The following is a 23892-nucleotide window of genomic DNA, read 5'->3' as shown; positions in this document are numbered from 1 at the left end:
ATTCAAATTTTTATTAATTATGAAAATCTTAATTTTGAAATTACAGCTTCCTTATTAGTCCTAAGGAAAAATTATAAGAGACATTTTTTTAGAAAATTGAATTTTGAACAACTTTTACTTGAAAAATTTTTCTATACGACTAATATTTTTGCCGTAATATCAAAAATTCGACATCATTAATTATTAATTGTTATATTTTTTAATTAAGGAGAAAATCTCGGCCATAATTATTACTGAGTTAATATTAATTAAGATGCGAATAAATAACAAATATTTGCATGATAATTTGATGGTTTTTAAATTTAAAAAATAACGCGATATCTTTGGGAGCAGATCGAGTTTTGGTTTTTCGCGGAATTTATAAAACACCTTTATATTTATTTTAAAAAAACACTAAACACATACATATATACATATATATATGTAGTTTTGCAAGTGTTTGGGCCTTAAAAAGATACGAAAGTGGGCCGTGAGTATCCCTAGATATGTAAATTATGGGACCAGTTTATTTTTTATTATTTTATTTTTAAAAAAACACACATTTATAGTCTTTATAAAAGGATACATCCATATATCGGAGCCGGTCTCTCTTTATGGATACATTGGAAGTTCGTTTACGATATTAACCGGCTCTTAGATGAAAATAAAAAAAAAGTTGAATTTAAAACCGCCTAAATTATTTTAAATGAATTTATTAAACAAACAGAATAAAAATGATATTTATTATTTAATTAATTAAATATATTAAAAGTAAATAAATATTATTTACTTGTCTTGCCGGTTAAATTTATTTGAATATTAAATAAAATATAAGAATTTAAGTACGAGGTGTGTATCGCCCTCGCGTTGTCTCGAAATTTTATTGCCCGTTCGGAGACAACTCCGTTCTTAGGTACCAGGTACCAACACCGAGTGCTCGGTGCTCGGATGCTAAATAAAATAAATTAAAAAGAGTTTTTAAACAGAGAAGAAGGCGATAAAGGTAAAAAAATAAGACGTCGACGTTAAATTTTATTTAAAAAAGTTAAATGAATGAACGTTGCAACGCGCATACAAGCGTGCTCGCTGTAACGCGATACTGCACGTGATTTTTTATGTTTTTTATGCTTGTTTTTACTCTTTTATTTTATTTTCCCGTGTCTTTGTCTTGTCGCGTGGGATGAAGTTTGAATTTTTTGTCCGGGAAAAATATTTAATTTAAAAAAAAATTTTTTTACTAATTGAGATTAATCTTTATGGCTTTAAATAAAATATAAGGTACACTCTGTTAGTTGATATATAATAAATGCGATACTTATCATCTGTTATCCTACGTACCATTACCGCTTTATGAGCGAAACCACTTAGGGTTTGCAGCCGCGACATTTTAATAATATCAATACTTAATTCAAGCCATTGACACATTAAATATTCAGACTGTAAAAAATTTTTGAGTGTAAATGTAGCAGACATAAGACGATTTTTTAATTACATATAAAAAAATTAAACAATTAAATTGATATTAAAAAAATTCATACTGGTTTTAGAATTTTCTACAAGCCTGTTTTTTTTTTTTTGTTTAAAAAATTTTAATTAATTATTTAAAATTTTTAAAAATTGTCTGATGCGCCAACTTTACTTTCATTATTTATTTAGTTCCCTCGGAGGGAAATTTACTCCAAAGGGGATTTATTTTGATATTACTTCAATTCGGAATGTGAAAAAAAAGAAGCTTTGAAAATTAATGTTTGAAATTATAAACAACCCGGGTGTCAATATATATTTTAATATTCCAAACAATAAATTTTTTAATATGTGCCATAAATTTTTGATGTATAAGTTACGATTTCAAATTCAAAGATAAATTTTTCATGAGTGAATGTAGCAGACAAATTTAAAACTATAAATAAATAGAGGAAATAATTTAAAAAATAAAATTTTGAAAAAATACGCATTTAAAAAATTTTCAAAATAATAAGTGCATTTTTTCGAAATATTTTTTTTTTTAATTATTTACTCTATTTATTTGAAATTTTAAATTTGTCTGTCTGCTACATTCACACTCATGGATGTAGCAGACATCAGAGAAATTTAAAACTATAAATAAATAGAGTAAATAATTTAAAAAATAAAATTTTGAAAAAATACGCATTTGAAAAATTTTCAAAATAATAAGTGCATTTTTTCGAAATATTTTTTTTTTTATTATTTACTCTATTTATTTGAAATTTTAAATTTCTCTGATGTCTGCTACATCCATGAGTGTGAATATAGTAGACAGACAAATTTAAAATCCAAATAAATAAAGTAAATAATTTAAAAAAAAATATTTCGAAAAAATGCACTTATTATTTCGAAAATTTTTCAAATGCGTATTTTTTCAAAATTTTAATTTTTTAATTATTTACTCTATTTATTTATAATTTTAAATTTGTCTGTCTGCTACATTCACACTCACAATTTTTCCCGCGACAATAAATTTTAATATTTACCCTGTAATTATTTACGTTTTAATTTATAAATTAAAGAATTATTATTTAGAATGACAGTATTTACTGATCATTTTATCATCATATTGCTTGTCGTTTCTCAATTTATACAGTTCATTTTTTATTTACTCCGTATGCCGAGTGGTTTTTTGCAAAAACTCCGAAACTCCAAGTGAATTCTGATTTAAATAAAATCCGAATTCACTCCCGTTTTTTTACAGTACAGGGACACGTATAATTAATTTTTAATTATTATTAACTCTATTAAATTATTAAAAAAAATGATTAATTTTTTAAGTCAATGGGAAAGTTGTCACTGGTCTGTTTAATGTTAAATTTTTTTCAAGTGTCTCAGTCCAAGTCTCTGTCAGTTTTTTTAAAATGTACGGAGTATGAGTCGCGTATACATCTATATATGTATATATATATATTTATATTTATAATGATAATAGTAAGAGGCTGTAAAGAAGCCGGTGTTTTGTCAAAAAGAAAGCCGATGACGCCTCTTCGCACTGAGAAATAGTATCATTCATATGTGGCACCCGTGCGCGCTGTCGATCCGCCCCGAAAATATAAATGCCCGGACAAACGTGTCGAAATCCAGCCCACTCAATTAGCTCGCTCGACGTGGCTACATTATGAGAGTAACTCCTCATTATAGAAATTTTAAAAAATCTTTCTGTCTTCATCCTCTCCCTCCGCTCATTAATTTATTATTTTAACAGCGGACTCACTAAATGAATAATTGCCTCTACTTTTTCATCACTTCATTTTTTTTAACTAAAAATTCAACTCTACTGCAATCAAATAATTTCATTTAATTCAAAACTTTGTTACTTATTTATTTTTTATTAAGAAAAATTGAAAATAATGATCTGCTTGCAGGAGATAAAAATGTCGAGGGGAGAAAAACATTTTAGGGAAAAAAATAATCATTCATCTTGACATGGATGCTATGAAAAATTGTTTTGAGTAAAATATAATTTGTTAAATAATTTAAAAATTTTTATGATCCTGAAGTTAGCAGACAATTAGTAATTTTCGGATTTTTTTTTTTTCACTAAATCAATTACAAAAAAACAAAAACTAAAAATATCCACATGTGGAAAATTTGAAAAATTACAGGTGCAATTTTTTCAAATATTTTTTTTTTTAGGCTTATCGTCTAAAAAAAAAATCCAAAAATTATTAGACGGCTGCTAACTTCAGTATCATAAAATTTTTAAAAAAATTCAAGACGTAGAGAAAAAATAATTCGTTCGATTAAACATGAAATTTTACGGACGACTTTTGCGCGTGTCACCGAATAATCCCGAGATCGTCTACTTATATACATATATATGTATATAAAACATAAGAGTACAAAATAGGACGAGGGTGAATCGAAATTTGATTGGTTTTAGGCGGGGGTGATGCCGTGTGCATCCACCCCCGTCACATTATCCAGAGATTTATGTTACGTTTCGACGCTCTCTGCTCTCCGCTCATTCACATCAGTATTTTCTCTCGGCTCTGTGCATATCCACTAGGGTGATCACTTCTCAAGTACCAGCAGAAAAAAAAAAAAAAAAAAAAAAACACAACATAAAACACCAGTCATGCAGACATTTTCTCTTTCGCTCCAGGATTAACATCAGTCAAGAAAATTAAGTCCATAAAAATACGGTATTTTGTTTTATTTTTAAAGACGAATATAAATGTATCCGTTGCTTTAAAATTATTAGATATTTAATTTTTCTCATCCGCTTTTTTTGATCCAGTTTTTTTTTTTTTACGAAATTAAAAGTTCCGATTCCCCGGTGGCCAAATGGAAGTAACTTTTTAAAAAAAGTCATATGTTTATAACGGAGCTTCAAAGACAACCGCTCGTGTCGCGGATAGATATAAAAAAAAGTCCATTATCATACTTCTGTTTCTTGTTTTCTGTCTTTTTATGACGGCTAAATATTAAGTGTCCCGTATTAAAAACCTCAAATAACTTATTACACATTCGTGTGCACCGTAGTCTTGATCTTGACTCCTATATAAATATGTGGATGTATTTATATGTATGTATGTATATATATAGTCTAGTGTGCTAAGGAAAGATCCACACGCAATTCCCTAATGTAATGCCGTCGCCTGTTAAAGCCCAAGACTTTATGAGACCTCCGGCCGACGCGAGACCACCGGACGTATGAGCTCGAGGGTGAAATTAATATGCACGACAGATATCCGTATAAGCTTTTAAAAACAAACTATTAAATTTCCGACTATTCATTTTGAAATGTTTCATTGTACGTTAATTAGTTAATTAATTACTTGGATTTTATTTATTTTTTATTTTTCTATCGAGTGATAATTTATGAATGAGTGAAAGATTTGAATTATTTTTTTAAATTTAAACAGAACAGACATGAATTTTTGTATTATTAAAATGCGCGCGTAAACCGTGAACGAGGTAAAATATTCTTTCCTCGTTTGTAAATTGTGGTCGTGCATTGCTGATATTTAAAGTCGTTAAAGTGTTTGTGGAAATAAATATTGGAAATTTTTAAATTAAATATTTATATGGAAAAAAATTAGGATATGAGTATAAATTTAAAAAAGTAAAGAAATTAAAATTTTTTTCACTCCATTTTTTAATTTTTTATGAGGACTCCCGTGTAAAAAAAAATTGTTGAAAAAAAGTCAAAAAAGTGTTGACTACTTTAAACTTCAAAACTTGACACAATGACGAACTTTTTTTAAACGATTTTCAAACTTCTAAAAATGCACAGAAAAAAAAATGACCTGATACTACAAATTAACATTTTTCAGTGCAAAATACGTTCAGAAAAAAACGGATTTCAAACTATTTCTGACCATTTTTCGTTTTAGCATATCTTAATAATATTAGGACATTTATTGATTTTTCCTTTGAATTTTTGAAAGTTTAAGAGACGTTCAAAAAAAGTTTGTCGTTGTGTCACGTTTTATAGTTCAGAATAGTCAACACTTTTTTAACCTTTTTTTAATAATTTTTTTTACACGGGCTACCAGAGTGTTGTTTTATTATCTAGTGATTGTACTTTACACTGTAAAAAATTTTCGGAGTGGATGACTTTTTATTTATTTAATTCCCTCGGAGGGTGGCCACAAAGAAATGATTTCAAAATTCCCTGATATTTCCCGGTTTTTCAGTAAAGTTTTTCACATTTTTCCCTGATTTAGAAATTTTATTCGTATCATTTAGATATTTAAAGTTTTTATTATATTTTCATTTTTAATAATTAAATTTGATAATTAAATCATGCGAGAAACCAAAAAAAAGGAGCAACAAAATAAATTAATATTGCTTACTTTTGATTATTCGATGTTAAAAATGTATAAGTTAAAATATTTAATAAGAAATTTTATGATTTAAATAAATTCAAAATACACTGGTTACAAAAATTAAGGGGTATTAAAAAAATTTCAAATTTTTTATTAATTTTCAACAGTTTGTAACTCGAAGGAAAATGGTCGTACAATAAAAACAAAAAGTCAAACTGTAGCTTCAAGTGTCTAGTTTTCTGATCTGGGTCTTTGAATTTTTTTATTATGCACGGTTCCGGAGCAATCAAAAATCAATCATAATTATCGAAAAAAATTTATTGAAGCTCGAAGACCGTTTTTAAGACGACCAAAAATTTGGTTAATTTTTTTTCGATAGTTTTCTTAGGATTACTCCGGAACCGCACATAATAAAAAAAATTTAAAGACCAGATCAGAAAACTATACACTTGAAGCTACAATTTGCCTTTTTTGTTTTTGTCGTATGACCATTTTCCTTCGAGTTACAATCTGTTGAAAATCACTTTAAAATTTGAAATTTTTTTAATATCCCTTAGTTTTTATAACTAGTGTACAATTGAAAATTTTTTAAATTTTGAACTGTCACAATTTAATTCCCAGATACTTTTCGAAATTCCCTGTCATTTCCATGATATTTCCCGGTTGCATTAAATCCCCTGATAATTCCCGATATTCCCGGTTCGTGGCCACCATGTATATGTATTAAATATTAGGATATTTTGGCATTGACAATTAATCCGGATAAGGAAAAAAAAAAAATGAGTAATTCTATATGTTCATAAGGAATAAGAGAGTAGATGAAGGTGAGCCGGGGTAAGCACGATCGAGATATCATATTTCGAGTTATTCAAATCCCAACAATGCCATTAAAGGATTTCTACGGGTAATCCGGCAGTTGCTGCTGGAGATATATATATATATATATATGTGCAGTATGTAATGTGCAACGGGGTTTTTCTCTTATGTCGTGCATGGCTGTATGATGTACAATAATAAAGAAACACCCGATAGTTTATGGTCGAGCACAATAGTTTACGGGGTGTATACAAACCGTCGGACAATCTCCGAGTCTAGGGACAAACAACCAGTCTATTATACATTTGTATAGAGAATAAAAAATACTTGCTGTATCTTGTACCTTTTTGTTCTTCATCTAGATTTATTTGATTATTTTCCTTTTTATTTTTTTAACTCGTTTTTTTGCTTTGTATCTTTAAATTCGATTTTCGATGGATTTGATTTCTTTTTAAAAACATTTTCCTTTGTAATTTTTTTGAATTTTTTCAAAGACCAACTACTCGAATTTAAAAAAAAAATTCGTGATAAAATTTTTAGTGACCAATAAAAAGTTTTACTCGAAAATATTTTTTTTAAGGAAAATTGAGATTCGAAAATTATCGATAGTAATTTTTATTTTCTGTTCGTAAAATTTAAAAAAATGAATCCGCCTTTAAAATCGAACAATAATGACTTTTTGAATTTAATATTTATTTTATAAATGACAATAAATCTAGACTATAAAAAAAAGTAATTACTTAACATAAAAACCTGTAAGATCAAATACGAATAAAGTCATCTCTAGGATCCACGTGACTGCTCGTCCGTGAACAATCACATTACACCCGATGAGCATTCTAGCCATCGGCTTTACGTTCATTCCATCTTACTGTCCCTTCCATTCTACATACTCGTGTCTCTTAAATCCTTATATATACACACAACACATCCCCCTATTATACTCCAAGTGTCCGAGTCACAACCCCACGGCCTCAACAACTTTATCTGCAAACATCTTTATCATTACGACAAACTCCATTTTTATTTTATAATTAATTTCAATCGTGATCTCTAAAAATAAATTTGTGAAATTCACTGCGAATTAGTGGGTAGTAATTTTTCCTGCACTAATTTAACCAGTGCACTGTAAAAAATTACCGGAGTAAATCCGGAGTGAACCCGGAGCGGATGACTGTTTATTATTTAATTCTCTCGGAGTAAAATTCACTCCTAAAGGGAGATTATTTTAATACTAAAACTCCGAATCGGGGTGAATGCAAATTTAAATAAAATCCAGATCACTTCGAAATTACTCCTCTGAAAAAAAAAATTCCCTATTTACTCCGTATACTGTAAAAAATTTGCGGAGGTGGATTAAATGCGGAGTAAATTTGGAGATGACTGTATTTATTTAGTCTCCCTTGTGTGAAATTTACTCTGAAGGGGAGTTTATTTTAATACTAAAACTCTGGTTCGGAGTAAATAGAATCCAGATCATCCCGATCAAAAAACAAACTCCCTTTTTACTCCGTTCACTGTAAAAAATTTGCGGAGGCGGATTAAATCTGGAGTAAATTTGGAGATGACTGTATTTATTTAGTCTCCCTTGTGTGAAATTTACTCCGAAAGGGAGTTTATTTTAATACTAAAACTCTGGTTCGGAGTTAATAAAATCCAGATTACTCCTCTGAAAAAACAAACTCCCTATTTACTCCGTACACTGTAAAAAATTTGCGGAGGCGGATTAAATCCGGAGTAAATTTGGAGATGACTGTGTATTTATTTGGTTTCCTTGGCGTGAAATTTACTCCGAAAGGGAGTTCATTTTAATACCAAAACTCTGGTTCGGAGTAAATAAAATCCAGATCACTCCGATCAAAAAACAAACTCCCATTTACTCCGTATGCAGAGTGATTTTTAAAAAAACTGAATGACGGACTGAATTTGGATTTAAATAACATCCGTAATCACTCCCAATTTTTTACAGCGTAGTCTACCTACAGCTGGTTTTCAATGCATTCACAAATTAATTTTATTCGAGTGAGATTAAAAATTTTACCAAAATCATCTTCAATTCTAAAATCATTCACTCTCGTGTTCAGCATTACTCCATATATACTTGAATATATAAATGGATATAGATATAAATACATATCACCCTCAATTTGAAACTTGAGGGTGGCAGGTGGCGCTAATTTTACGGACCGACGACTGTGACGGATGTAACGAGAAGTTTCAGAGCCTTCGTCTATTCAAGGCCATAGTAAACTCATTCGCTCTCGTCACACGTGGTCGCTTCAACGAGCATGATGTCATGGCTTGTTTTATGGGAACTAAGGGTCCTTTTCCTCTCCCTTTAAATATATATACATATATTTTTTCTTACTTATCATCTAAAAATTACTATCATTTTTACAAACCCTAAAACACTCGTCCCGATTGTAAGAAAATAAAAAACTAAATTGTTAATAATAAATAAAAGTAAAATGTGTGAACAGAGTCATGATATAATGAATCACATAATCAACGGACGTATCTTGAAGAAGTCGACGACAACACCTGCGTGTTACCCTCGTCATGTGGCTAATATATTGATCTACTGTTTAAATAAAATATTTAATTCAATGTCTTCTGCTATATTATGCATGTACGTACGTCGTTATGAATATTTTAAGACCGCTTTCAACAAGATACCAATAATTTTATATATATTTCATTATATATGTTTATTTATCGATTATCCATTTAAACGAGAACATCAATGGAGAATATTAACTCGTGGTTTAATGTATATATTTAGTTGTATGATATACACGTGGCTCGTTAGTACTAATGAGTAATGAATCGATGATTACAGAAGGCGGTTTTGGGGCGTGGCGATCTCTTGATCTTACCGACAGATTTTATTTTTTTTTTTTATTACACTTTTTTGTCTCATTTATTTTATTTACATTTATTATTATGATGTTTGTTTAGTTTTTTAGAGAACACGCGCTCATTTTTGCTACGTCAGCAAAATGTCATGCTGTCATGCAACGACGTTTTTTTTTTTTTAATTAAGAAAAAATAATTTTTTTGAGTGGGAAGAAAAAATTAAGCCTCAAGATTCCGTAGATGGTGTTATGTTGTGAAAGAAATGTAGTTTTTATAGCTCATAGTTTTTTTATTGTATATATTTATAAAAGCCGCTCTTTGATTAGATCGTTAAACTTGCTAATGTGTCCATTAAAAAATTTTTTTAGTTTTGTAATTTCTAACGAACTCGTTTTTGTAATCAAAAGTTTTATTTTAATTTACAATTGTTACCAAAATTTATTCAATTTTTTATATAAATTTTGATATTTTTTTTAATGTATTGGTGATTAATCAATTGATATTTTAATTTTTTTTAATGATCCTGAAGTTAGCTAACTAAAATTTTTTGGAATTTTTTTTTGAACAATTAAATTTGAAGAAAAAAAAATTAAAAGCACATGTAGAAAATTTTAAAAAATTGTAAGTGCAATTTTTTTTTTTATAATTTATCGTTTCAAAAAAAATCCAAAAATTATTAGACGTCGGCTAATTTTAGTATCATTTTTTTTATGATACTGAAGTTAGCAAACGTCAAATAATTTTTGGAATTTAAAAAAAATGATAAATTATAAAAAAAAAAATATTTTGAAAAATTGCACTTGTAGATTTTTTTATTTTCTACATGTGCATTTTTTTAGTTTTTTTTTTTTTTTGCAATTGATTTGGTGAAAAAAAATTCGAAAATTGTTGATTGTCTGCTAACTTCTGGATCATTTTTTTTATGTCAAAAAATTAAAAAAATAATCATTTTGAATCTGGCTTTTTCAAAAAATCGTAAATTCAAACTTTTGGATTTTCTACATGATCCTGAAGTTATCAGACAATTAACAATTTTTGGTTTTTTTTTTTAACAAATAAATTACAAAAAAAAAAAAATCAAAAATATGCACATGTAGAAAATTTAAAAAACTACACGTGCATTTTTTTAAACATTTTTTTTTTTATAATTTATCATTTTTAAAAAAATCCAAAAATTAGACGTCGGCTGCCAGTGTAATTTTTCAAAATTTAATATTCAAAATTTGACTATAAATCAAAAACATCTCAATAATAATTGAGTACTCCAAGAAAAAAAAAAAATTTTACCCACCCCAATAAAATTTTCGCATCAAAAATTAAAAAAAAAAATTTCCTTTAGGCGAGAAAAATTTTTCTTGAGTCAAGAAATCTTTTTTTTCCGTGTAAAAAATAATTTCCATCACAACCTAACAACCATAACGTTTCTCAAAAAATTTCCCCATAAAAAACACTAAAAAAATTGCTACCATAGTTAAGATTCCCATCGCAAAAGCTCGTGAGCTAGTGTTATAAAATAATAAATTAATTTAAAAATGTAAAAAAAGTCGACTGAAGAGTCTGATGTCCCGCAGCCCAGTGTCAACATTTGACTTTACGAGGGAGTGAAAGAATGGTAGAATGTCCATATCCGAGCCTGCTGTATATGATATACATAAGACCAAAAAGGATGCTACGAAAATAACAAAAAAGAAATAATAAAATAACAAAATAAAGTATACAATGGCCACCCGTCGTGGTGAGACCAGCCCCTTCGACTCCTGGATGAGTTAATGTTATCCCGTTTCATTCTTGTTACGTTGTATTTCTATTAAATAGACGTCAATCAAATGTATATAAGCCCAAAAGATTTATTTGTTAATGCTACCAACGGATTTCTAATGATCTCGTGTTGAAATATTTTTTTTTTACTCTTATTTTTTCGATATATACATATATATTTATTAAAATATACTTGCAAAGATAAAAATAAATATATCAAAGCCTGTCTTTTGGAAGTGATCGTATTATTCGCGCGACATAATCCAACTAAAAGATACCGACATTAATTTTTTTTTACGTATATTTATTTTTTAATTTTTTTTTTTTTTTTTTTTTTGGTTTCACTGTTTCCTGTGGGACAAAATACGCGTGAATAAGATAGGCGAAAAGATAAGGAGCAGAGTTAAAGGTGATTTTGTTTAAGAGGTAGTTGTATTTATATTTATAAATATATATGTATATATTTGTGTGTATATTTATGCTCAAGTCTGGTATTGGTGTATACATGTAGAGAAGAAAGCAAGTTAAGGATGTCAAGTTATAGCTATAAGGGAACCATGAGAGAGTCTGATCGTGACGACGATGATCGCGAGGTCGGGGTCCTCGTTATTTCGAAGCCAACGGCCCCCAAAAGTCTCAGGTATCAAATGAAGTGAACGAAATATTCAAGATGAATAATCAATTTTTCGTCTCTTAATTGTTTTCAAATGTTAATATGATAATAAATATATATTAATATATTGTTATTTACTTTTTTTTTAAAATGTACCATTACTTGGTGATATTTCATGTCATTGGATTTTATTTATTTCGGTATTGGAATGTAAAAAAATTTTTTTTTATTCATCAAATGAATTAATGAATTAATTGAATTTGTATGACCGGCGGTTCAAAAGGAATAAATATTTATGCAATTGGATAAAAAATTTTGACGAGTTTTTATGCATGTTTGGCTCGGAGCGAGGTGTCATGACGGCGCATCCGGAGGTCTGTTAATCGGTTTTAAAAAAAAAGTGACGCCGGCGCCAAGACATTTATCAAATTCGTGATAAGTTGATATAAAATTTCGTTTTTTTTTTTGAATGAATGAATAAAAAATTAAAAGTCTTGTTCATTAAATGGAGCAACAAATGTATTATTTATTAAAAAACGTTATCTCGGTTGTTTTAATCTTCCATGCATTGTCTCGCGGTCTACGCGCTGCTCAGTTAATCTTTCGTTGTTCTGTATTTTTATTTTAAATATTGTTTATTTTTACTCACTGTCAGTGTAGATGTATGAGTATTAATATATACATATATTTATATATCGCACACCGCGGCAACCCACAGGCTTCTCATCGAGATAGGACATCGCGATCTCCCGGGCCTCAAAGATACAATCAGACACCCAAGAACCTAGAGGGTATGAACAAAGACTACGACGACGTAATGTCATATGTCCTTGTGAAACTGATGATTATTTTACAACTGAAAATTTTTTTTATCGATAAAAATAAAATAAAACGCCCCACGTGTTTTTAAAAATGAAAATAAAAAAAGAATTTTTTAAAAATTTAATTATGTAGTATTTTATACGTGGCTTTCATATATTATACGGACATTTATGATTGGATTGGATTGTAAAAATTCCTCGTTTGATGATACAAAGAATGGTGACCATGACTTATGATTATGTCACGAGACAAAATGACATTTTTAGTAAACCATTAAAAAAATGTCCAAGTGTCTATAAATAATAATAATTATTTTTTAATTGCTTATATTTATTTGATTAATTTTTTTATTGTTAAATTTTTGGTGGGGTTTTAAAGCTGAGAAGACTACAAAGTCTTACTTGATATGAGAATTAAATAAGTATACGAGCGTTGTTATATTCACACGTGACTTGTATCATAACGCTACGATCAGACGTCATGCTGTGACTGGACAACACACGACTTACAGATAGCAATGTAAGATCATATTTACGTGAACACGGCCCTCGGATGTTTAGTTCTGCACGTGACAAAGGTAAATACGAGTACTCTGTTAAACATATTCAATTTACGCCTTGTTTTTTTTTTTGTTAACTCAGTTCGCGGATCGAATCCCGGTCGCGGTATTTTTTAAATTCGAATTTTTGCCGCGAATTTTTTGAAAAAAATCAATTTATGTTGGATGGGTGGAAATTTTCAGGGGATTGATTGTAAAAAAAAATTAATGAGTGATTACAGACAGTGACGTAATACTTTATTAGAATGAACACAGTAATTTGATGTGCACATGATAAAAATAAATCAGATCAGTGTTAAGCATGATCATTTTTTTGAAGTTTGAACTCCAAGTACGCGGGTCGAATCCCGGTCGCGGTATTTTTTAAATTCGAATTTTTGCCGCCAATTTTTTGAAAAAATCAATTTATGTTGAACGGGTGGAAATTTTCACGGGATTGAGTGCAAAAAAAAAAATTACCGACCACGAATTTATGAAAATTTTTTTTTTGATTGAAAAAAAAAATTCATTAATAATTACAGACAGTGATGTTATAATTTAATCAAATGAACCAGTAATTTGATGCCCAAGTAGCGAAAATAAATCAGATCCCTGTGAAAAATGATCATTTTTTTTTGAAGTTTGAACTCCAAGTACGCGGATCGAATCTCGGTCGCGGTATTTTTTAAATTCGAATTTTTCCCGCCAATTTTTTGCAAAAAATTAATTTATGTTGAATGGGTGGAAATTTTCAAGGGATTGAGTGTAAAAAAAAAAAATTACCGACCGCAAATTTATGAAAATTTTTTTTTTTGATTTAAAAAAAAAATTAATGAATAATTACAGACAGTGATGTTATAATTTAATCAAATGAACCAGTAATTTGATGTCCACGTGCCGAAAATAAATCCGATCCCTGTTAAACATGAGATCGTTTTTCTATGATTTGAACTTTGAGTCCGCGGATCGAATCCCGTTCGGTATTTTTTAAATTCGAATTTTTAAATCAATTTTTACTGAAAAAAAATCAATATCCGCGAAATACTTGACGATTTTCCCGGGATTGGTTCTCAAAAAAATGATTTAATCGAAAATCAGTAAAAAAAAAATTTAATAAAATCAATGAATAGTACGAAAGAATAGGCGCCAGTACAATAGTACCTGAACAAGAAGATATAGGTGCAGCGTTAAACAGTGTAACCTAAACCTTCGTCGGGTATTATGGTCGCGGCGGACGTCTGAGGCCGCGGGGGGCGCCGGCGCCGGCGCGTAAACGTAAACTTCTCTGCGTTATGGCAATCCCGTACTTCTCTAAACCAATACCACCAAACTTTTATCATCATCTCTACAGAATATACACTTCGATACTCGTACTTTCTCCCGCTACTCGTTTCGCCAATAATCTTAAGATATTTTCCTTCTCACTTACTCCCGTGCAAACCGTCGGTTACCCAGGCCACGGACCAGGGACCACGAACCACGATCCGCTGGTATACATGCTAAGGCAACCCTTCTCAAAACGCTCCCATGGCTTTGTTTTAAGGCATCTCAAGTACCATGGCGTGATAAATGGTCGTACGATTCGATAGTGTGGGACTTTAACTTGGCAACTAAACCTAAGAAACTAAATATAATAATAATATATACATATAAAAACAAAATATTCATAATCAGTACTAACGATCAAACTTTTATCTTTATCTATGATCAAATAAAATTTACTTTACTTATAAATAAAATAATAAATTTTACTTATTTTTTTGATCTTTAATATCAGAGATGATCAACCGTAGCCGTATGTATTTATAAATTTATATCATACGCAGAAAATTACGCATTGATCATCATAGTTTATGGCATAAAATACCACATACCTCGTACTATACACGATTAAAATTATTACGCGACCATAAATCACACATGAATACTTTTTGTTTTTTAAAGCCATAAGTTTTCATTAATTTACCCAGGCCTTTTATAAGAATATATATTTTTTGTTAAATAAATATATAAATTAATTAATCAATAATTATATGAGATTGCAAAAAATATAAATATGTTTTTTTTGTAAGTTAAGTTTATTTATAAATATGAGTACTTTATATATACGTAAGATATATAATTGAATGTTTTGTATAATTAACCTAAGCCATAATTCAAAGTACGTTGCGTCTCCAGCCGCGGGCGGACCTCCCTCTATTCACGTATGTCTTTATGTTATTTTATTTTTTTTTAATATATCCGAGCTCGTTATAAGCAATCGTCGGGGGATATAGGGAGTTTTTGAAAAAATCCGAGATTTAGTTTCCGCTACATCTTAGCCTCGGTGTGCGTTACGTGTGTGAATTTTTGCACACAAATTTTATTGGATTTAAATATGATGCATTTGAAAAGATTTTGATAGATGAAATATGAGTGATGCTCATATGAAATTTAAACGACCGAAAGAGTGGGAATTTCAAATTCGTAACAAAAAGCGCGATAGGGAAAGTTGCTTATAACGAGTTTCTTAACGATTCCAAAATCACTTTTGTAAATATAATTGAGCATTATTATGAATTTTTTTTGTTAAACTTTTTCAAAAATCGAGTGACCCGAAAAATGATAATGATTTTTGTTTTATGACAAAAACTATTAGAATTTTTTTTTTCCTTTAAGGTAAAAGCCCCTATACCCGCTCACTTTTAATTGGAGTGAGATTAAATCACTCAATATAAATTAATAAATAAAATGAAAAACCAGATTTTTTTTTATAGTTATTTTTTTAAGTCTCGAGTATAAGAATAAAATTTAAATTTGAAGAATAATAGAGATAATTAATTGTTATTAATTTTTTAAATAAGCTCCTTGAGTGTACCCATAGTCGCTCACTAAAAGTTGTCATGTACCATTACTCGACCAACACATGGCCCTATAGTCGCACAAAGACAATATCAATTAAACTATGATAAGTTTATTGATTTGGACAAATAATTTATAAATTATACTACTTTATTCTTTCATAATATTAAATTTCATGAATTTTAAAAATGTATTTAATAAGATATAGTTACAACAATTCATAAAAAATTTGACGTAACCCAAATTTAATCTAACGAATGAACGTCAAAGTAAAAAATGCCCGGCTTTGCGCGATTTTGAAAACAGTCATTTAATTTAAATTTATAATCTATTATAAAATAATTTGATGCATGATATTTTAATATATTTAGATTCACAAATAATTATTTATCAATAATAATATTTTTAGTCGTAATTTTTTTTTACAAACGCCTTAAACAGTTAAAGTGAGCGACTAATGGTACTGAGCGGGTATAGGGGCTTTTACCTTACATGCAATAATTATGTGAAATTTTTCTTCATGTGATTTATTTATAAGAAAATTAAATTTAACCAAATTTATTTAATACCCATAATTTTTTTTTTTCACTTTTTTAAAGAAATTACTTTCCCGCAAAAAACGAAATTTTTTTTTTTTAACGGCAGCTGAAAATGTTTTCTATTCACTTTGAAATGTCATTAAAAAAAAAAGATTTAATTTTTTTAAATTCTCGTAAATTTAGTATTTCCTTAAGTACCCCGTCTTGCCCCCTCCCCCCACGCTATATATATATATATATATATATGTATAATTTAAAGCAAGCTGATTCGTCTTTTCAAATCGATTTTTAATCTCAATAATTATTTGTTAAGTATTCCGTTTATGGTTTAAAATTATCAATATTATATAAAATAAAAATATAAGAATCCCATTAAATTTTATTTTTATCTTTAGAATAGGTTATTAATGTCAGAGTATACTTTTAGCGTATCATTTAAATGATTACGTCGACAGTGTAACTGTGATAATAATAAATGTTTACTGTGTATATATATATTTTCGCATAAATATTGTGAATGTTAACAGTAAAACGGTAGAACATTTAAATAAGTAATTTTTTATTTCAAATATATTATTTATCTTTAAATTAATTTCACTGATTAATTAATAAACGTTTGTTTTTTTTTTTTGTTAGTTAAATTAAATTATTTTTGTGAGAAAATTGAAATATTTAAAAATAAATTTAAAAACTGTGTGTTTTAAAAATTATTATTTATAAAGTGGGCATTTATTAGGTAGATTTTTAAATTTTAGAGGGCACGATTAAGGCCAACAACCTGTCAAAAGATCATACCCTTGTCAAAATAATCGTTAAATTGTAGGATTCATAGGATACTTTTTTTTTTACTTTATTTGTTTTTTAAGACATTGATATTATATTTTACCTAAATATTTTCATTATCTTAATCTTTTTTTAAACTTCTTTTTAATTATTGTAATAAACTTTTTTTTTTTTTTTTTTGGCTAAATTTAATGGGTCAAAAGTTTGGAAAATATTTTTGAAATTTTCTAAGAAAGAAAAATTGGAATTTTATATTACGTTTATCTTATTTAGTTTATAAGATAAACTCATTGAAAATGTGGTTGTTACAACAGAAATTTAATTTCCTAGATTTTTTGTTTCTTTAAAAAATTCTCTAAATCGAACCATTCAAAAGATATTTGCGATTAATCGTTTGATAACTAGACCATAGAATTTAAATTTCCAAAAATTTCTATCACGGATATTTTCTTAAGTTTGCCAAAAAAATTTATCGAAAAGGTGGTCACTGAAATGGAAATTCAATTTCCGACATTTTTTGTCTCTTTAAAAAATTCTCTATATCGAACCATTCAAAAGATAATTGCGATTAATCGTTTGATAACTAGACCATAGAATTTAAATTTCCAAAAATTTCTATCACGGATATTTTCTTAAGTTTACCAGAAAAATCTATCGAAAAGGTGGTCATTGGAATGGAAATTCAATTTCCGACATTTTTTGTCTCTTTAAAAAATTCTCTAAATCGAACCATTCAAAAGATAATTGCGATTAATCGTTTGATAACTAGACCATAGAATTTAAATTTCCAAAAATTTCTATCACGGATATTTTCTTAAGTTTGCCAAAAAAATTTATCGAAAAGGTGGTCACTGAAATGGAAATTCAATTTCCGACATTTTTTGTCTCTTTAAAAAATTCTCTATATCGAACCATTCAAAAGATAATTGCGATTAATCGTTTGATAACTAGACCATAGAATTTAAATTTCCAAAAATTTCTATCACGGATATTTTCTTAAGTTTACCAGAAAAATCTATCGAAAAGGTGGTCATTGGAATGGAAATTCAATTTCCGACATTTTTTGTCTCTTTAAAAAATTCTCTAAATCGAACCATTCAAAAGATAATTGCGATTAATCGTTTGATAACTAGACCATAGAATTTAAATTTCCAAAAATTTCTATCACGGATATTTTCTTAAGTTTACCAGAAAAATCTATCGAAAAGGTGGTCATTGGAATGGAAATTCAATTTCCGACATTTTTTGTCTCTTTAAAAAATTCTCTATATCGAACCATTCAAAAGATAATTGCGATTAATCGTTTGATAACTAGACCATAGAATTTAAATTTCCAAAAATTTCTATCACGGATATTTTCTTAAGTTTGCCAAAAAAATTTATCGAAAAGGTGGTCACTGAAATGGAAATTCAATTTCCGACATTTTTTGTCTCTTTAAAAAATTCTCTATATCGAACCATTCAAAAGATAATTGCGATTAATCGTTTGATAACTAGACCATAGAATTTAAATTTCCAAAAATTTCTATCACGGATATTTTCTTAAGTTTACCAGAAAAATCTATCGAAAAGGTGGTCATTGGAATGGAAATTCAATTTCCGACATTTTTTGTCTCTTTGAAAAATTCTCTAAATCGAACCATTCAAAAGATAATTGCAATTAATCGTCCGATACCGCGAAAACTGAAATTCAAATTTTCAAATTCCCGAATTTAAGTTTCGTATCTTAGATAAATTTACTCCATAAATTTTCGAAAAATCTGATTACCCCAATTATCCCCAACAATTAACGTCTTCAAAAAAATTTTCTAGCCAACGGTACACAAAATATTTAACTAAATGTAAAATAAAAAAAAATAAAAATTAATCTTAATTACTAATCAATTCGCTTATTTTTTCGCGCTAAAATAAAATCTGCATATCACCAGTCTAAACAATTTAAAACAACTTATTATTTATGTACAGCCATAAATTTAATAATTCATTAATTCCGTCATTAAAAATAATAATAAAATTCCAAAAGCTTCGCTTATTTTTTTCCTTTTCCCAAAAATAAAATAGCGAATTAAAATAAAAAAATTAATTTTTAGTATGAATATATAAAATAAAAAAAATATAAAAAATAAAGAACCAGGACCACTATATCCAGTATCCACATCATAGAGGCATCCACTCGTTAATTCTCCGACCTCACAGGTAGATTACACTTTACCCAGCGATAAAACCTCATACTGATCGTGATTTTGTACAAAATAACCAGGTGCATGAACGCGATGTATAACAAACGATCAACGTATCATTAATTATACGTTTAACTTTTCAATATAACCATCTTTCATATCCATACTAATAATTTATCTCATACTTAACTAATTAATAAAAAACAAATTCAAAATTCAAAATAAACATCCACATATATATGTAACATAAATAAAATTTGAATAATTACTCCTCTTATTTTATTTATTTACTTTTTATTTTATTTGAGCAGGTGGTTCACGTGTTTAAACGTACGTTAAAAGATAATTGCCACGAACTGTTAAGAAATCGAAAATCAATGTGGTGAAGAGTGACGTGAAAATGATCCATTTAATCAGTATGTTCACCAACTTAAATGATTAAAGGTCTTATATGTCTTGAATTATATTAAACGAGCAACAGGAACCGGGTAACAGCAACCGAGAGAAAAAAAAACAGAGGGAGAGACAGGGAGAGACAGAGTAAGACAGGGAGAGACAGAGAAAGACAGGGAGAGATGAGGAGAGACAGGGAGAGACAGTGGATACCTTTTGCAAGCGATAAATATCGATGCTAAAAGAGAACGAAGATAAATAAATAATAATAAAAAAAAACGTATACGGGCGCTACTTACAACGTCAACGATAATAACAGGGTCGTTGAGCTGTTTGCTTAGCGAGAGTAGATTAGTGAATGAATCTACAGGTGGCCGCTATTCATCATTTTATTTTATTTTATTAATTAATAATAATTATCAATTCCTTAAATAAATAAATAAATAAATAAATAGTAGGAGAATTTATAGATAGTATTGATATGATAAGATTGATTAGACCACCAGTAAATTTTAAGGCTTAATAGCTGTAATTACACGGGTGAGTTTAAAATTCGAACCCGCCTGTTTCACTTTTGCTGGATTGGATGAGTAATATTTTTTTAAAACCCGTTGGGCAGTTTGTTGTGTCGGTTGTTTACTTTTTTGGGCCATTACGCTTAAAATAAAATATTAAACCAACAATATTGATTGATGTTGAAACGATCCCTTGAGCAGTGCTACTTATTTTAGTATATATTTATTTATATTGGCTACTTTGTTTAAATCGGGAAAAATGTGATGATTAAATTTAATATTTAGTTAAGTGTAAATAAATATAAATAAAAGGATGTTATTTATCGCCGAGTATAAGTCAAGACGAGATCTTGAGGTAGATATTAAGATGGGTGTAAGTGTGTGTGTAAGAATAATGGCTACGAAATATGGCTGAATTTTCAATGGGTATATTTAAAACGAGTCGTCCACCGCCACCAAGTCGGTAGTAATTATTGCTGCATTATTATAACGTCACCGGTAATACATCAAGTCTCTTTATATATTTTTTTAAAACTCGTCATACATATGCATTGCTCAGTTCCCTGTCTGCCTACTTGCTGCTTAACTGCTGCTATGTGTGTTGTATGTAATATGCAGTGTAGACTTTTAAAACCTTATATTAATTTGTAAATTATATATTTTTTTTTAGACTAAAGATTCGCGGTTTTGAAATTTTGGGATTTTTTTTTTTAAATAATAAATTTGATTAAAAAATTAATTGAGAGGTAACTCGGGGATTTTTTAATTTTAGTTTTGGTAAATTTTAAAGGGGGAAATTTTTTTAAATATAAAGTAGGGGTTGACTTTGAAGGAAATTTAATATCCTACATTTTTTATTAGTGTGAAAAATTTCAAAAAGTTGGCGGTTTTCGAAATATTTTAAATTAAAAAATTTAAATCAAGTTGAGTTTAAAATTTTTTGAATATTTGGCGGCAAATATCTTTTTGAATATGAAAGATAAATATATGAAATATGGGGTCATTTTAAAGGAAATTTGATTTCCTACATTTTTTATTATTGTGAAAAATTTCAAAAAGTTGGCGGTTTTCGAAATATTTTAAATCAAGAAATTGAGTTTAAAATTTCTTGAATATTTGGCGGCAAATATCTTTTTAAATATAAGAGATAAATATATGAAATATGGAGTCATTTTAAAGGAAATTTAATTTTCTACATTTTTTATTACTGTGAAAAATTTCAAAAAGTCGGCGGTTTTTGAAATATTTTAAATTAAAAAATTTAAATCAAGGTTGAGTTTAAAATTTTTTGAATATTTGGCGGCAAATATCTTTTTGAATATTAGAGATAAATATATGAAGTATGAGGTCATTTTAAAGGAAATTTAATTTCCTACATTTTTTATTATTGTGAAAAATTTCAAAAAGTTGGCGGTTTTCGAAATATTTTTAATTAAAAAATTTAAATCAAGTTGAGTTTAAAATTTTTTGAATATTTGGCGGCAAATATCTTTTTAAATATAAGAGATAAATATATGAAGTATGGGGTCATTTTAAAGGAAATTTAATTTCCTAAAATTTTGGTCATCATAAAAAATTTTCTACAATTAATAGTTTATAAGATATTTGTAATTTAATATTTTGAACTAAGAAAATTTAATTCCCTGTACTACTGACTATAAAGCATGAAATTAAATAATAAATATAAAGGGTGGATCATTATTTGTTTTTACATATTAATGCCTTTTACCGGCAATCAATAATTTACAATCCATAATTGTGTGGTATATGTTTATATACATATACATACATGCATATATATGCATATAAAAGTGTGTATAGTGTAGAGGAGGCTCGTGTAAACGATAAATCATGATAAATACGTTTGCCACGGCCATTATAAAAGAAAATGTTAAGGTGTGGGAGCAAGAGGATGAATAAAAAAATAAAAAAAATGATGATGATCAGTGAGGGAGTTGTGGACCAACGTGGACCGGGAACCACAAGATGCATTCTCTCCCCGGGGCCACTATTCAGTATCCGCCTGCGTGCGCATTACGATCGCTTAAGTCTCGACTCGGCTATCGAGTGATCCATCGCCGAAGATTCTTCGAAATAACCGGCGCCGTAATCTCTTTTATCTCCTTCCATCCCTCCCACCCTCTCTTTCTATTCGTTATCTTTTTTAATGTTATTTTCTCCCGAGTTTATTACTACTAACGAGCAACTTTAATCGCGTATTAAACAGAGAGTGAGAGATCGATCCAATTGAAAATTTTCTAACCGGTATTTTAATTTAACATTATAATATATATACATATATATATATATATTTGTTATTTTATTTGTCCAGGTGAGATGCAAATAAAAATTTTAAAGACGTGGGAGGTAAAATATTAACAGCTTGGACTCAGTTGGAGATTAAATAATTACCGATTCCTAATTATAATAATTAATAATATAAAAAAAAAATATATATATGACTTACCTCACTGTCGATTTTTTTGAATTCAATATCCTCCTCGTCTACCTCAAAATACAGCTCCGTTGACGTTATTGAAATGATACCCGGCGCCACTATACCGGGAGCTATTATTTTTCCTTTTGTACTAATGTTTATTGGCCCTGTAATCAAATGAATAAATTAATATACAAATAAAGATATTTATTTATAAACATAAATTTATATTAAATAATTAATTTACCTGTCAAATCACTGTCAAGATCCCTATCGTCAGACAGCAATTCACTGTCATCCATAAGATCCGCGGACTGTAGCTGCTGCTGATGTGCACGCGAAGCTGCGAGATGAGCGTGAAATTCTTCGCGTGCTTGGAGAATCGCGTCTTCTGGTGCGCCGTGTTCCAATGCAGCTTTTAGTGTTGCTTCGGGATGACTTGAACCCAGAGGATTGTGTACGAAACGTTTGCGTCGCCTCGCATCGTCTTCCCAGGCATCCAATTTCCAATACTCTGTTAGTCTGTGTCAATAAATAAATTAATATTTACTTTTTTTTACACTGATTATTTATTCTGTCACTTACTTAGCGGCCATTGGATCCATGTAACCCCATGCGCCGTGTTTGTTTGATAATATGTTACGTATTTTTTCTAACAGACGACTTGCGATTACGTTGTCACGCCTTCGTGCTGCGGTTATTAAATGATCGCACATTCTTTCTTCTTCTCTACGATCTAGAAGTGTTTGGGCACATTGTGACTGAAAAAAAAATTGTAATAAATAATTTATTAATTTATTAATTAATTGGGAAGTCTGCGGATTCAGTGTCGCTGCTAATTGACCGTAAATTCTTGCAGAACTCGAAATAAGACTTTTTTTTTAAACAGCTGTAACTTCTTTAAAAATGGATTAATTCAGACGTTTTTCTTTTAAAATTTTCGTCTTCAAATTTAATTTCCGAAAAAAAATTTTTAATATTAAAATCTGATAAATTTTTCACTTTTTTCAAAATCGCATTTTTCTCGAAAACTAAGCGA

The 23892-nt window shown here is 28.8% G+C and overlaps 1 protein-coding gene across 2 annotated transcripts in view; it reads right to left on the bottom strand.

The window, feature by feature from the left end:
• LOC130677548 (neurobeachin) overlaps positions 1-23892 on the bottom strand; it is a 243413-nt gene that overhangs the window by 37323 nt on the left and 182198 nt on the right. For both annotated transcript variants that reach the window (XM_057484342.1, XM_057484341.1), the window contains exons 28-30: positions 23439-23614; positions 23101-23375; positions 22884-23020 (exon numbers count right to left, since the gene is read on the bottom strand). In XM_057484342.1, the coding sequence (XP_057340325.1) occupies positions 22884-23020; positions 23101-23375; positions 23439-23614 (588 nt within the window). The remainder of the gene's footprint in view (positions 1-22883; positions 23021-23100; positions 23376-23438; positions 23615-23892) is intronic.

Source organism: Microplitis mediator, chromosome 11, assembly GCF_029852145.1.
Source record: "Microplitis mediator isolate UGA2020A chromosome 11, iyMicMedi2.1, whole genome shotgun sequence".
Taxonomy (NCBI): Eukaryota; Metazoa; Arthropoda; class Insecta; order Hymenoptera; family Braconidae; genus Microplitis; species Microplitis mediator.
Note: the sequence above shows the minus strand (reverse complement) of the source record. Positions and strands in the feature narration are given on the sequence as shown.